This window comes from Aptenodytes patagonicus, chromosome 11 (assembly GCF_965638725.1).
Source record: "Aptenodytes patagonicus chromosome 11, bAptPat1.pri.cur, whole genome shotgun sequence".
Classification (NCBI taxonomy): Eukaryota; Metazoa; Chordata; class Aves; order Sphenisciformes; family Spheniscidae; genus Aptenodytes; species Aptenodytes patagonicus.
In genome coordinates this window covers 3,058,756-3,072,788 of record NC_134959.1, presented here as the reverse complement: position 1 = coordinate 3,072,788, position 14,033 = coordinate 3,058,756, and the positions used below count along the sequence as shown (strand labels likewise).

General features: G+C 51.4%; 2 protein-coding genes across 2 annotated transcripts; one reads left to right on the top strand and one right to left on the bottom strand.

The window, feature by feature from the left end:
• Window positions 1-537: 537 nt before the first annotated feature.
• Window positions 538-4,806, bottom strand: COX4I1 (cytochrome c oxidase subunit 4I1). Its single transcript, XM_076348993.1, has 5 exons — window positions 4,704-4,806; window positions 3,644-3,723; window positions 2,892-3,065; window positions 1,590-1,721; window positions 538-804 (listed from the first exon to the last, which is right to left on the bottom strand). Exons 2-5 carry the CDS (start codon window positions 3,720-3,722, stop codon window positions 668-670), a joined length of 522 nt encoding a protein of 173 aa, XP_076205108.1. The 5' UTR covers window position 3,723; window positions 4,704-4,806; the 3' UTR covers window positions 538-667.
• Window positions 4,807-4,965: 159 nt separating this feature from the next.
• Window positions 4,966-13,185, top strand: EMC8 (ER membrane protein complex subunit 8). The gene is made up of 5 exons (XM_076348992.1): window positions 4,966-5,204; window positions 10,088-10,164; window positions 11,572-11,641; window positions 12,188-12,282; window positions 12,577-13,185. Exons 1-5 carry the CDS (start codon window positions 4,995-4,997, stop codon window positions 12,734-12,736), a joined length of 612 nt encoding a protein of 203 aa, XP_076205107.1. The 5' UTR covers window positions 4,966-4,994; the 3' UTR covers window positions 12,737-13,185.
• The last annotated feature ends 848 nt before the right edge of the window (window positions 13,186-14,033 follow it).

Sequence of the window (14,033 nt, the reverse complement as noted above, 5' to 3'; positions counted from 1 at the left end):
AGTGAGGGGCCCAAAACTGAACACAGTATTCGAGGTGCGGCCTCACCAGTGCCGAGTACAGGGGCACGATCACTTCCCTACTCCTGCTGGCCACACTATTGCTGATACAGGCCAGGATGCCCTTGGCCTTCTTGGCCGCCTGGGCACACTGCCGGCTCACGCTCAGTCCGCACGGGATACGGGAGCGAGGCCTGCAGCCCGCCCGCGCTGTTGAGAACGCGTTCCCTTCGCAAGGACAGACAGAGGGAGCAGCGCTGATCCCCGCCACACGGTTCGACTCGCGCGGCTGCCCTTCGGAGCGCCGACACGCCATTTTTGGAGCGGTTACGGGACGCCGAGCCTCCGCAGGAGCTGGGATCCGCTTACCTCACGTGTAGCCGAGACCTCCGCGCAGCGGGCCCCAGCAACGTTCCCTCTAACTGATTAACGCTGTCAAGACGCCAACCACGACGAGACTATCCGGGAAAGCTTTGCCCCGCAACCTGCGCTACAGGTTACCATCACCACAAACGCGTTTGAAGACCAATAAAAGGAAACTTTCAAGTTAACCAGACGTTTATTAGCATCTATGTAGGTGGAGAGGTTGTTCCAGTACATAAGCAACGAGGTCACACGCAGGTGATGGAATCATTTCATGTTCAAGCAGAGCGGGTTCCACTGAGTTGCTTCATTTCTTCCACTCGTTCTTCTCAAAATCCCACTGGGAAGAGATGCCCTCCACGGGATTAATCCGCATGTCCAACATCCTCTTCGTCTGCATCGACAGCCACTCGTCAGAGAAGGTGTGCGGAACAGGGCCGTACACTGCAATTCAAAAGCGGGCGGAGTTACGTCGCGATACAAAACGGGCACGTTGGGAACCGGGGTACAAGTTTCACTAACGAAAAGCTTCCCCCCCCACCCCAGCCCCACCGAAGCCATCGGTGCCGATCACTCGCACGCCGTCGCCTGTTCTGTTCAAACCTACGTTCCCCACATCCCATTTCCGAAGCGTTCGAGCTCGGAGCAGGTTCCCGCACCGATTCTCCAGCCGTTCCGTTCGTCAGCAAAGGCTTGAGCCAAGCCAACAGCCTTCTCCTACTTTCACCGCGAGCAGATGAAGCCTCAAGACGGAGAGCCGCTCATTTAACCGCGCGCTCTGCCTCACGGCAGCTGGAGGGCTCCCTCGGGGTAGGATCGTTAGCTGGGAAGGAAGCCAAACGCGGCAGAAACCCAAATGTTTACCACCAAGGCGGCAATAAGCTTTTGCGACAGCAGGTTTTTCACAGGGAGGGGAAGCTCCGGGATCCTCAGCGTGTCACCGCTCTTTCCCCTCCTCCCGCCAAAGCTCTCTCCACCACCTTCGCCTTCCCCCAAGTCAGCTTCCTGACCATTTACGCTACGTACCCGCCGGTCGCCACCAAGCTGCAACCCCAGAACCGAGTTTTCCGAGACTAACAAGCAGCAACCGCCAGGTCACCGGCACGGCTGTCCCACACACCGTTCTGACCCCCCGGAGCAGCTCACGGAGAACTCTCTTTAATTTCCCATCAGGTATCAGCAGATCTTGCTCTTCGCTGAAGGGTTAACGCTGTACGGCATTTACTTACTGTAATGTTTCTGCCAAATGAGGATGAGACCAGTTATGCCAAGAAAGAACAGCACTCCACCGAGGACGGTCTTCCATTCGTTTGAGCCTCTGTTCATTTCCGCGTAGCTCTCGTTAAATTTGATACGATACACTGAAAAATTTGATACGATACACTGAAAAATTTGATACGATGCGCCGAAAAAAGAAAGTTAAAAGCATCAGAGCCTTTCTTCTGCTTTTCCCGCGACTTGCAGGCAACCCGCCGCCCTCCGGAGGGAGGTGAAGGGAAAGGATGTTCAAAGCGCTTTTGAATCAACGGGCCTCTCCCGCGCCAAGACCAAGGCACCTGTGCCAAAGTAAACGAGCTGCGTTTCACCCCCCCCCCCCCCCAGGTCAGCGTCAGCCTCCGCTGTACAGATTATCGCAAACTTGCGCGGAAGTTGCATTATAGGCCTGACAGAAGGAGAAACGGAGCTCTCCTGCCTTCCCTTCAGCTCCCAGCACCGTTACTGACCGCGGAGCTTCCTAGCACGAACCGTTTCAACGGGAACGCCCGTGTCTCAAAAGGCTTCTCTCAGCTTTGCCACTGAGGCCCACGAGACTTTGAAGTTCAAAACAGCGTTAGATTTGGAGAGCGCTTGTGAGCGTTTCGGCAGTTCCCGGAAGAGTTTTAAACCGTCTCGCTTCGACACGGGCGGACACGGCACCGTTCGCAGATCAGGTTCTCACTTGCGTAGCGCGACGGCAGTTAGAAAAGATGATGCAGTTTTATTTGCAAGTCAAAACACCCGCGCGGCACTTTAATTAGCTGAAATTTGGTTAAGGCTAGGGTCAGCGGTCATTAACGTTCAAATAACACAGGGTTCATTTTACTCGGCTGGACTAACGAGCGCGTATTGTTGTAATGAAGAGATTTATTTTTTTTTCCCTGGCTCGTTGAAAGCAGATGGGAACCAAGAAACAAATATAATCATCGTTTGTTTTCTGGAAGAGGAAGAAACCGCTGAACTTGACCTCAGGTACGTAACAGACACCACGGCAGGCCCTCCTCACTTTTTGAGACAGCACCAAGAGTCCCAGGAACACAAACCACTGATCTCCACTTGCATATACGCACAAGGAGCTGCACCGGCGTTAACAAAGCTCCTCCACGGCTCACGGCTCCGCTCGCAGAGCCGTCGGGAGGAGCAGGGTCTAACGGCTGCCTCCACAGGCACCGCCTGCGGCTGCCTTTCTAGGAACAGTTGTCAATAACGAACGTGCGACGGGTCAGATCGCATCGTATCTAGCCGTAAGGTCACTTAAAGCCCCCACTACCTACGTTCAACTTTCTCATCGACGGACAGAGCAGTCCAAGACGCCTTTTCCTTCTCCTTCAGCGCCTTCTGCTGAGCCGAGAGATCCCTTACAAAGGCCACTTCAGGCAGGGGAACGTCACGACGGTCGACGTAGGCTGGGAGGCTGAAATCCTCTGCTTTGACGACGCCAGCTGCACCTGGGAACAGAGGAGACGCCCATTCAAGCTTCCGACTCCTGCGCAAAGATCTCTTACGGGTTACAATACAAAAAAAACCCCAGCAGCTCAGTCGAAAAGGTGATGACGGTTAAGGAATCCAGGAGGGAAAAGACCTCCAGATGAAGCCTTCATCAGGGAGGAAGAGGGAAAAGAGAGAGTACTTAAAGTGGGCGCTACTTTACGAGCGCAAGAATAAAGCAGAAGGGGGATCTACGTAAAAGGTAATATCCAGCGTTACTTTATTAACGCCTCAGCCGCCCGTTTCCAGCTGACACGCCGACCGCCTCCCCTGCCAAACACCCAGAAGCCCTCCGCGCTTCTCCCCTCCTAGCCTCTGCCCGGCCCTCGGCTCCCGCCGCCCCCCGCAGCGGCGGTCAGCCCTGCCCGCGCCTCCGCGATGCCATCTGCCGGCGCAGGCTGCCCAGACGGCTCTCCCGCCACCAAGGCCAGGCACCAGCCTCGCCAACCCGCGCCCCCCCCCCCCCCCCCCCTCTATCCCAGCTCCTTCCTTACCCAAACCCCAGCGGCAGCTTTGTTTTACCGTCCTTGCCACCTACCATGTCCGTGCGCCCTCACGCAGATGGAGGTGGAAATGGCTCTCTTCCCCACGAGGCTGAACGCCCTCGAAGCCAACATCCTGCCGGGACAAAACAACAGCAGGTAGGTCGGTGTCAGGCGAAGACATCGAACGTACAAAGGTGAAATAACACCATCTTCTCTTTGCCTATAAAAGAGAAAATCTGGCCTAGAGGTTTCCTGCCCCTTCCCCGAAGGGCGGCACATCACACCGAACCGCTCCGGGCTTTTCGGGGACATTCCCCCCCACTAGACCTACTCGGATGAGCCTTCCTCTCCCCCCTTTTTTCCCCCCCCCACAGCCTCCCGTATCTGAACTCGGAGGCGTTCCCTCGCCCGAGCCCGCCCTCCGGGATGCTTTCACTCGGTAACAAATCGTTACCGGGGCGCAAGCCAGGAGCCCCAAGCGAGCCGAGCCTAAACACCCCTCGCAGCCGCTGCGGGAACGGCTCCAGCAGCGACCGACGCCGACACGGCCGAGGGCAGGGCAGGCGCCCAGCTAACGCCTTCTCCCGCAGACCCGTGCGCCCGCGCAAGGGCTCGCCCCGAGCTCCAGGACACGGCTTTCTCACAGGCCCCTGCTCTCAGCTGAAAACCCCACGACACCCCCACGACACCCCGACACCCCCCCCCCACACACCCACACCCACACCCCCCCCGCGAGGCGAGCACGGAGCCCGCGGCCCAGGCCTGACCTTGGCGTGGGGCTCACGGCGCAGGGAGGCGCCCCCCCCCCCCCCACGGTGGCGACGCCTCACACCCGCCCGACGCGACGTGACACCGGCGACATGACGCCGCACCGACACGGGGCAGCGCTGAGGCCTCTTCAAGGGGCGGGGGAGGCCGCAGCGCTCCCCCCCCACACACACCACACACCCCCCCCCCCAACCCGAGCTGCCCCGGCCGCCCGCCGCCGCCGCCGCCGCCGCCGCCCCCCGGGACGGGTGGATGCGGCGGGGAGGACCCGCCCTGCCAGCGGCGGGGAGCGGGCGGCCCCCGCGCCCCGCTCCCGGCCCTCGCCGCCCGCCGCGGCCCGACGACCTGGCGACCGTCCTCTACGCCGGGCTGCGACCGGAAGGAGCCGCCGGGCGGAAGCGCGGTGCACGCCGGGACGCGCGGGCGAGCGAGAAGCCGCAAAGGAGCGGCCCCCCCCCCCCCCGCGGGGCTGACGGGATGCGGGAGGACCGCGGCTCGCTTTTTTTACGACGGCGCCGGCGGCGCTTGGCGGCGTTTGGCGACACTTGGCGGCGGGCGGCTCTGAGGAGAGGCGGCGGGGCCGGGGCGCGGCGGCGGGGGCGGCGGCGGGGGGGGGGGGCTGTCTGCCGCGGCAGGATGAAGCTGACCACGCAGGCCTACTGCAAGATGGTGCTGCACGGCGCTAAGTACCCGCACTGCGCCGTGAACGGGCTGCTGGTGGCCGAGCGGCCGTCGGCCGTCCCGCGCCGCGATCAGGCCGGGCCCCCCTCGCTCTTCGTCGACTGCATCCCGCTGTTCCACGGCACCCTGGCCCTGGCGCCCATGCTGGAGGTGGCCCTCACCCTGGTAAGGCCCGAGGCCTTTCCCTAGGCCTGGGAACGATGGGCTGGCGGGGGGGGGGGGGTGTCGTGTCCAGGTCCTGGCTGAGCTCGGGGGGGCGAGGAAGGGCTGGTGCTGAGGGGACGTGGGGCGCTGGGGGGGCTCTGCCTGCCCTGCGCTAGCGGCAGCCAAGTCTGTGGGGCGAGCAGGGTGTTTCTAGCGTGGAAAAACCCCCGAGGCCCGTCCGCTGTACAGCTTTCCGCTGGGGAAGCAGCAGCAGCAAACTACAGAGCCCCGTAGTTCTGTCTAATCTCTTTTTGAGTGCAGAGAAGCTGCTATTTATGTTGGTGTCGTTATCCCCGAATAACTCCCAGAGGGAACGTCCCTATTCTCCAGCAGAAGGAGCTTTTCCCAGCTTACCTTTAAGGCACTTCAGAGCAGTGCCAGCTAATTGGAAAAGGGCATGCTTGTCTCTAAGTAAGAGCGTATAGAGGCGTGTAGGTATGTATTTCTTAATTCATTTTGGTGTACTTTCCCCGTTTATGGAAACCAGTAGCCTAAATGGGGGGGGGGGGGGAATGAAGTCTCTTCATCCCGCAGGTCTGGCTTGGGTTTGAAATCTCACTTGCTGTTTTGCGAGCTCGCTGTCGGTTAGCGAACCGTGGGGTGGCCGGGGGCAGCCCAGCACTCCCCGTCACGATATCCCGTACCTCGCCCGCCGCTGTGGAAGAGCAGTAAGTCATCGTGGGATAACCCCTGTGTCCCAACCCGTTGTCACGTAGGCAGGATGAGAACGGCGTCGGGGCCAGCGCTTTCCAGTCTCAAGCCCCCGGTCGTGAAAAGCGGGAGCCATCCTGCATTGGGCCGCGGCTCCTTTCTGCCTGGCGCTTGGGGAGGGTCCCTTCGTCAAAACCCGAAGGCGGAGGGAGCGAAACGTGCTTGGATTTTTATTGTAACAGGGGGTCGGGGTGGGCTGGTGCAAAGCTGGAGGCAAAGAAGCGCTTTGGCACCTTCACAGTAGACGTAGCCGCCACTGAAGTGAGATCTGGGTGTGATTTGAGCTCTGGACTTTTCCGTCCATTTAAAGGCTCGTCACGATTAACAGGAGAAAATCCGTCCCTTTTGGACACCCGTAAAAAACAACTCGTTTCTGATTCTTGTAGACTTCTTGCCCTAAGTGTTTCCCTCGCTTTAATAGGTTGCTTCATCCAAAAAAAAAAAAAAAAAAAAATTTATTTGTAAATAAATTCCAGTTTTCTCCCGTTGAGGTGACGCCGTGGGAACGCTGAGATCTCTCTGAAGCCGGGGTATGATTAAATGCAGCCGGCGGCGTAGGAACGGGGGCTGAGCCTGAGCCCGGGCCCTTTCGGTTTGCCATATTGCTGCGGAGCACGCAAAACTTGTCAGTCTTAAGTGTATTTACACCGGTGTAACAGCGTAGGAGTAACACAGAAACGCGTGCTGCTAGTGTAAGCATTTTCTGCTTACGGTTTTCCTTGTGTTACTGCTTGGGGAAAAAGTAATAATACCGTTTATAATTGCTTTAACGCAGGCAGGGCTTGACTTCACCTTTTCGAACGATGGTAACTTGTTTTTCCTCTGGGAATGAGTAAGTGGAAGTTGCTAGTGAAGTATAGAATAACGTGTGTACTGTATTTAAAGTATGTGTAGGGTTTGTCTCTAAATCAGGATCAGATGTCTTTCTACAGGGTCGGTGGCAGTGAATTTTCACGAACTTGGGAGTAGTTTTCTGGTGTAGATCTTGCTACAGGATCACGCTATTAGGAAAGAAATCCCGTTTCTTGCAACATCTGAAACATCTTACCACATCTACAGTAAGGAAATCATTATGGAACCAAAGAAATGGCAATGTCTTACGTATTTGCTCTTGGGTTTTGATACAGAAAGTTTGAAGATCGGAAACCCCTGGCGTTTCCCACATTAATTAGGACTTGCCGAGACGCGTTGTGGTTTGCAGTCACATTTGATGACTCCTGTGATACTTGGCAGCTTTAAAACACAGCGTTTGACAAGAGGCCAAGGCCTGTTGCTCTCGGTGGTGGGGGTTTTTTTGTTGTTTAAACAGAGGCAAAGGTGTCAATAAATACTGGCGCAGCAGCTATGAAAATCGGATTTTCTTGTTGTAACGTTTAAAAGGAGGGCGCTCTCGCCTGTTCTGTAGAATATAACGCACGGTTACCGAATAAATCGGCAAGATTACGTGGCTGGAACTCGATCTTTGTAGCGAAGCGCCTCTGTCTCTAAAGGGTTTTGAAGCTTTGGCAGGTTTTGACGGGACCTTCCAGTTCAATTACTGCTGATTCTTGGTCAAGCCTGTGGCCTGGTCACAGGCGTGAGGGTTTTCTAGAACCAGCCCCGCAGAGTTTCGCCTCCTCGTCTCTGACCTGAGTTATCCCAGAACATCAAATGGGAGCAATAGCCTCCAGATTTAGTCTGAAAACAGAGGGTACGCTTTCAGACGGGCTTGTCCATGTGGTAACTTCTAAAAATCGCGAGCGGTGCTTCGGCAGCAGCCTAGGCACAAAGAATCCCCAAAATTAGATTTTTATTAAACACGCAGCAGCGCTTGAAGGTTTGTAGCTCCGGCGGAGAGAGCAGAAGCGCGTGCATTTAATTTGCACTTTGGCTTGTTGGTTTGAAATCCCTTTCAAAAACGGAGTCGTTAAAGAAAAAGCAAATTAAGTTTCGCATTGGGGGGGTGGGGGGGGGTTGTGTGTGTGCGCCTTTGAATTTCTCGGCTAATTGATGTGGTTTTGCAACCGCATCTTCTCAAAAACACGAGCAGCACTTCCCCCTCCGTTCGCGTGGCTGGCTCCCCACCGCCCGGAGGAGCGGTCAGCTGGCGGCGGGTTACAGCCTCGCTCCCCCCAGGCCTCTTCTAAACACCCCCCGCCCCCGACCGCCACCCGCCTTCGGTGGCCGCAGCTCCTCTTGTGGAAGCAGCTCGGGGGGGGAAGGCCGCGCTCTTGATTTTTCGGGGGCGACACGCGCCGTGCGGAAGCAAGGCACCATCTGTCCCCCGTTGGCTTGCCCTCGTCAGGGCTGGACACGACTAAGAAATACCAGGGACTAACTGATGCGGAGGCTCCCTGTGGGGACAGTGCGGAGGTTAGAGAGCGTTTGGAAATCGCAGGTGGAAACAGCTTTAATTCCAAACAGATATATATATTTTTTTCCCTTTTTTTTTTTTTACGGAAGCAGTTTTTAATTACCACTTAGGGAACGGAGAACTTAAAAATCACACTCTTTTTTATTATTATTATTTTTTTAAAGACCATTTTCGGTAGACGACAAAAATTGACATAGAACTAAGGGTTTTAATCTTTCAATTGATGGACGCTTTAAAATTATTATTAATTTTAGTGTCTGGACTTCTAGGCTTTAATGCCAAGCTTTCAAGCCACTAACAATTAAAACCCTAGTCCTAAGCCCTCAAAATGGGTTTGTAATTGAAACAGCAGTTGGCCCTCAGCTATAGCAGGGCCGCGCAGCTTCTTTTTTTTTGTTGTTGTTGAAGAATCACCTAAATCCATGTCATCCCTTGTAGAGGAGGGATTATTCACATGGCTTTTTTTTTTTGTTTGTTTATGCAGTCTAATACTATAATTATTGCTAAAAATGAGATTGATTTGACTTACAGGATGCGACAGGTCAGCATCAGGTATATTTTTGGACTCCATTTTAATATAGCTGTTGAGGGTTTTTTGATGCATGCTCTCTAGGGGCTGCAAAGGAAAATTCTAGCTGCTTTCTCCACTTCTGTCTCTCAGGGCTCTGTATTATGCTGACTCCATATCCTCAGTTATAAGGAGAAAAGTCGTGTGTATATATATATATTTTCAAAGCAAGACCGACTCGGGGGAGGAATTCAGATCCAGCGTAAAGCAGAAGGAACAGCAGTGTGCGCATGCTGAAACTGCACTTACAAATAACCCAAGCTACCTAAACTTTTGTACTTGTGTAACTCAAAAGTTGTGTAAATTGTATGCAAATAACTGCATATGTTTAAGTATTTACAGGCAGGTGTTAAAGGAGGAGGAGCCGCCTGGTCTGACCGTGTCTATAGCAGAGACGAGAGAATCGATGCCACTAGTTCTGTCATCAAGCCTTTGTCTCGTGGCTGAGCTGGAGAGTATTTTTAGAAAAGTGTTCGGTTTTGATTGAAAGATTTTAAAGAGCGGAGAATCCACCGGCGTTGTTTGGTAACAGTGGTTAGTTACCCTCGCAGGTGAACTCTCAAAGAAAAACAATTTTATCGCAAAAGCCTTTTTGTAACGGAGCGGGTTGAAAAAATGGTGAACGGGACAAACTTCTTCTGCCTCGCATTTACCTTTCACATCAAGCTTTATTTGCTAATTAAGGTAAAAAATGCTTCCGCTTTAGCCTAGAAATGTTACATTGGCAATAAAATCAACAGGCTGTTTTTGAAATGACAGTATGGTCACGCAGCCGCGCGGTGGACGTTTTCTAACGTCATCATCTCTCTCAGATGAACGCGAACAGAAAATAGCCACAAATGGCAATAGGTAAGAGCTAGACTCCTCTCCCAGGCAGCGTTGCTGAAGCTCTTTACAAGTCCTGTCATTTGAATTTAGGCCGGGCTTCGACTGAGATAACTTTGCTCTTTTGCTCCGTTTGGTTAACGTCTTCCACCATTCTCCAAACGTTCAATTTGGTTTCTCTGTTCTAGTTAAATCAGCCAAACCCCATGTGTGAGTGGGCACATAAATACATATAAATGTGAATATATTTGCCAATTGCTTCTTTAAAGATATTGTAATGCTTCAACTGCCGTTTTATTTGCAGGACAGACACGAGATTTCCTTAGTTCTGTGGGGTTTTTTTTCTTTTTCTTTCCCTGGGCTTAATTGTTCCAATTTCTTTTTCAGATTGACTCTTGGTGCAAAGAGAATAGCTACGTGATAGCTGGATATTACCAGGCAAATGAACGCGTGAAAGATGCCAGGTGTGTTGGTGCCATATTTCCTTCTGTTTGCTCTTTTATGTTGTACTTTGTACCCTGCCAACAAAAATCAGCGACGTAAATCGTGCGCGTTGATTAACTTTGACAACTGTCATCTGGTTTCACATTGTCTTCGCGGTGCTGGTGGCTATGGCCTTCGTTCAGGTGCAGAAACCCCAGTCCTTCCAGAGTCACCCCTCTTTAGTGGGTACTATAAAAGGCCGGTATTTGAACGACTGCCAACCAGTTTAACTACAGTTGTCAGGGAAATAGCCAAAATTTGCAGGCGCGTTCGCTTGTGCAGTACACATCTTGTGAACTCGAATGACTCCGAGTGTCTTTTGGAAAGTCTTTCAGAAGTGACCTAATTCCTACTAAACTACTTAATTGTCTCCGAGTTTTATTGAAGCATTTTCTTACGTGGTAAAGGGACGTTCTTGAAATGGAAGATGATGTCAGTCAAGCAGAGATAGCTTTTTTTTTTTCACTTGTTTTCCCCAGGATTAGTCATTTTTTTTCCCTGCTGGCTAACTCGTATTACTCAATAAGCAATAAGGGGGCCTTCCTGTGGAGCCACAATGCAGTTTTAGATATGCGTATCAAATATTTTCCCCATATCTATTAGACAAATCCAGTTTCAGGACCAATGAGAGTACATCATACTTGCATTTAAAATAAATATGAGCAGCTTGTTTAAAGTATTATGCTATGTCCCAGTTATTTTGTTAATGAATATCCTTCGGTCTCAAGTATGTTTTTTAAGTAATACTTGTGACTGCTCAGGTATCTAACAGGGGTAAGGGCAGTATTTGTCCTTTCCTCACATGGGAAATAAATCTGCTGGAGACGTTTTTAAGGAGAAGATACAGTTTGTCTGTTCTGTTTGAGGTTTGAAAGAGTATCACAGGCTTGGGGGTTTTTTTTTAAACCCCGATTTCATTTCTGAAGATAACTGGTGCCAGGTAGAGATTGTCATCTTTGAAACACGAGAAAGGTTTTCCTTTAAAAGGTTATCTGATTTTGGTAGAGAAGCTGGGCAGTGGGTGGGTTCAAATGTAGGCCGGGGGGCAAACTCGGCTGCTTTTTTAAATGCCTGCCAGGGCAAAGGTGGCTGCAGTCTTTGGTCTGGTGGAAGGGGGTAGGAGGCCGCAAAACGTTGATTCCACATAAAGCCTGCAGCGAGCGTTTTGCCGTTCAAAAACCCATTGCCTAAGCATAGCTAAGATCCAGATCACGTGCTGAAGAGAGGAGCTGGGGTTTTCTTGGCCTTCTGACTTCAATCAAGTGTAGCATCAGCTTGATATCTTGTTCCTGTTTGTAAGCACGCGGTGTAATTTTCACATCTCTTTAAGCCTATTTCCTGAAATGTCATGGTTCAAATAACACAGTTACTTTTACCTTCTGCTGCAGTCCAAACCAGGTTGCGGAAAAGGTGGCCTCCAGAATTGCAGAGGGCTTTAACGATACAGCGCTCATAATGGTAAATTACTTCATTTCCCCCCCCCCCGCCTCCTTTCTGTATTGCTAATGTTATGACCGTGGTGTTGGACCAGCCATTTAAATGCCGTTCTCTAGACCCTTTAATAGTGAGGGTAACTAATTTTCTCTTTCCCTCCAAATGCTCTGGGGAAGAGGTGCAATGACCTGTAGCCAGCGAAGTTCTTAGTAAGCCGGCAGAGAGACTGCGGTTGGCGCTCTGCCATCTCAAAGGAAGCGGAGGCCTTCTCTGCTTGCGAGGCTTGAGCGAAGGCAGTGTGTTCGTGACTTCAGACCCCCGTCCGTGACTTAAACTCTCGTCTTACATAAAGCAAACGACGCTTTGCCCCCTTGCCGCAGTGACAAAGGATGTCGGCAGTTTAAACCTGTAAGACTTGGCTCATTTGAAGGTAGAACGGTGGACGAGTTGGTGTAAGGTGCCCTGTTTGTAAAAACTGACCTTTTTTTGGTTTTTGTTTTTTTTAATTTCATCTCTTTACTTGGGATCTTGAGGAGGAGACTGAGGTGGTGTTTTTCTGTTGCACAACAGGTTGATAACACCAAGTTTACAATGGAGTGCATAGAGCCTGCCATTCATGTGTACGAGCTTCATGAGAACAAGTGGAGGTGCAAGGACCCGCACGTGTGAGTAAACTTCAGAGTTTATTTGTGTTTGGGTAGTAAGGAAAAACGGGTTGCCTGGTTAAGGGCAAAAGTTTGATTGTGGTGAGTGACACTGTAAGGGCGGCGGGTGTAGCTGACAGTGCTTTTAAAGCTGTTTTTTGCTGTAGTGAGAGGGAACAGCCGGCTTCTGCAGCCAGGCAGCGGTACGATCACCCTGACCACGTTGCAGAGAGTGTGGCTTAATTTCCGGAGCAGAGGAAGCGGTGGAGATTTTCTTTGTGATTACTTTTAACTCCTGGTTATTTTACGTCCTAGTGACTTTTGTGAAGATTGGACCGAAGCCCAGAGAATCGCTGCATCTCTCTTGGACAGCAAGTCCTACGAGACGCTTGTAGATTTTGATAATCACCTGGATGATATCCGGAACGACTGGACGAACCCAGAGATCAACAAAGCTGTCCTCCACCTGTGTTAGAGGGGTTTCTACTGACTAATTTACGGGCATTCCCGCTATGTACTGAAGAGAGGAAAAAAAGCTATTTTTGAATGTAAATAGAATAATATTCAGTACCTTGTGTGGAAACCCGACTGATTAAAAAGGAGTGGCGTGTCACATTGCAGAGAGTGATGTGTCCGTAAGCCGTTGCATCTTTTTTTGTGAGGTTCCTTGGAAGAACTGCGAACTGTCGGTTACAGCTGTCCTCGTGGACGCCTTCCCACTTGTAGTGAACGTCGCTGTTCCTTCGAAACCAGAACTGCTGCCGCTTGTCCCTACTGTTCGTATTACAAAGTTTTGACTAAGCTTTTCTAATCTTTAGAGAGATTACTTTTCAATGATTTATGGAAATACCTTTCAAAAAAATCAGTCTTGTCCTCAGATGAGAAATTTTAAGGTCAAATACATAAAATGTAACGTTAACGGTTTCTTTTGGCCTGGTTTGGAAATGTCATTCCGTCGGCACGGTAAAATGCAAACCGCTGAGGACGATGTGCCGTGCTCGTGTGTCACCTGTTTTGCAGTGGCTTAGCGTGACACGGCCGCAGAGGAAGCGTTAAAGCAGTGTTCCCAAATCCTGCAGTGATTCCTGCTCTCCGTGGGCATGCAGCCACAGTTACTGCTTGAAAATGTTAAACCCAAGGCAAAAACAAATATTCATGTAACGGTTTGTAAAAGGGACTGGAAGCGCACTGATGAGTTTGAATGACGGTTCTAAACCAGTTTGAGCCTACAAAAGAAGAGGAGGGTGAAATACCTTATTAATTTTATGCAGCCTTTTGGGGTTTTATGGACAGATCTCGTTTTCAACTGGTTCACCCGGTGTCCGCTTAAGTAGGTCTAAAATGTATCCCTCCAAGCTGAAGGCAAGCGATCCGAGTACATCGAATCAAGGAGCCAAGATACAGTCTAGTTCAGCTTCCGTCTGTCTTTCTAATTAATGTTTGTTTCTAAGAGTAAGTCTGCTGGAGAGTGAAGCTTTATATCAGACTAGTACAGTTCTTCGTAAGCCTTCTTGCCCTACTCCTCGTGGTTGTTAGTCAGACTGTAGTTACACGTAGCCTCATCCTGCAATGGTTTCTCTAGATTTCCTTCTCTTCCTACCCAAAAATGTTTTTACAAGGAAGATCCAAATGTCCACCAAATGATCGGCCTCTCTCCAAGTTCCTGCTTTTTCCTTAGTGCCCTTATTTTAAAACATGAGGGGTGGGAGTGTCGAAACCTCTTGGTCTACCTCTGCTTCTATTTAAATAAGCACAAGTTTTCCTCTTGGTCT

Coding starts and splice junctions, on each gene's coding strand:
- EMC8 (XM_076348992.1), top strand. CDS start 4,995: ATGAAGCTGACCACGCAGGCCTACTGCAAGATGGTGCTGCACGGCGCT. Junction 5,205..10,087: donor TGGAGGTGGCCCTCACCCTG/GTAAGGCCCGAG, acceptor TTTCTTTTTCAG/ATTGACTCTTGGTGCAAAGA. Junction 12,283..12,576: donor AGGTGCAAGGACCCGCACGT/GTGAGTAAACTT, acceptor TTTACGTCCTAG/TGACTTTTGTGAAGATTGGA.
- COX4I1 (XM_076348993.1), bottom strand. CDS start 3,722: ATGTTGGCTTCGAGGGCGTTCAGCCTCGTGGGGAAGAGAGCCATTTCC. Junction 1,722..2,891: donor CGTCGATGAGAAAGTTGAAC/GTAGGTAGTGGG, acceptor CAAATTTTTCAG/TGTATCGTATCAAATTTAAC. Junction 805..1,589: donor CATTTGGCAGAAACATTACA/GTAAGTAAATGC, acceptor TTTGAATTGCAG/TGTACGGCCCTGTTCCGCAC.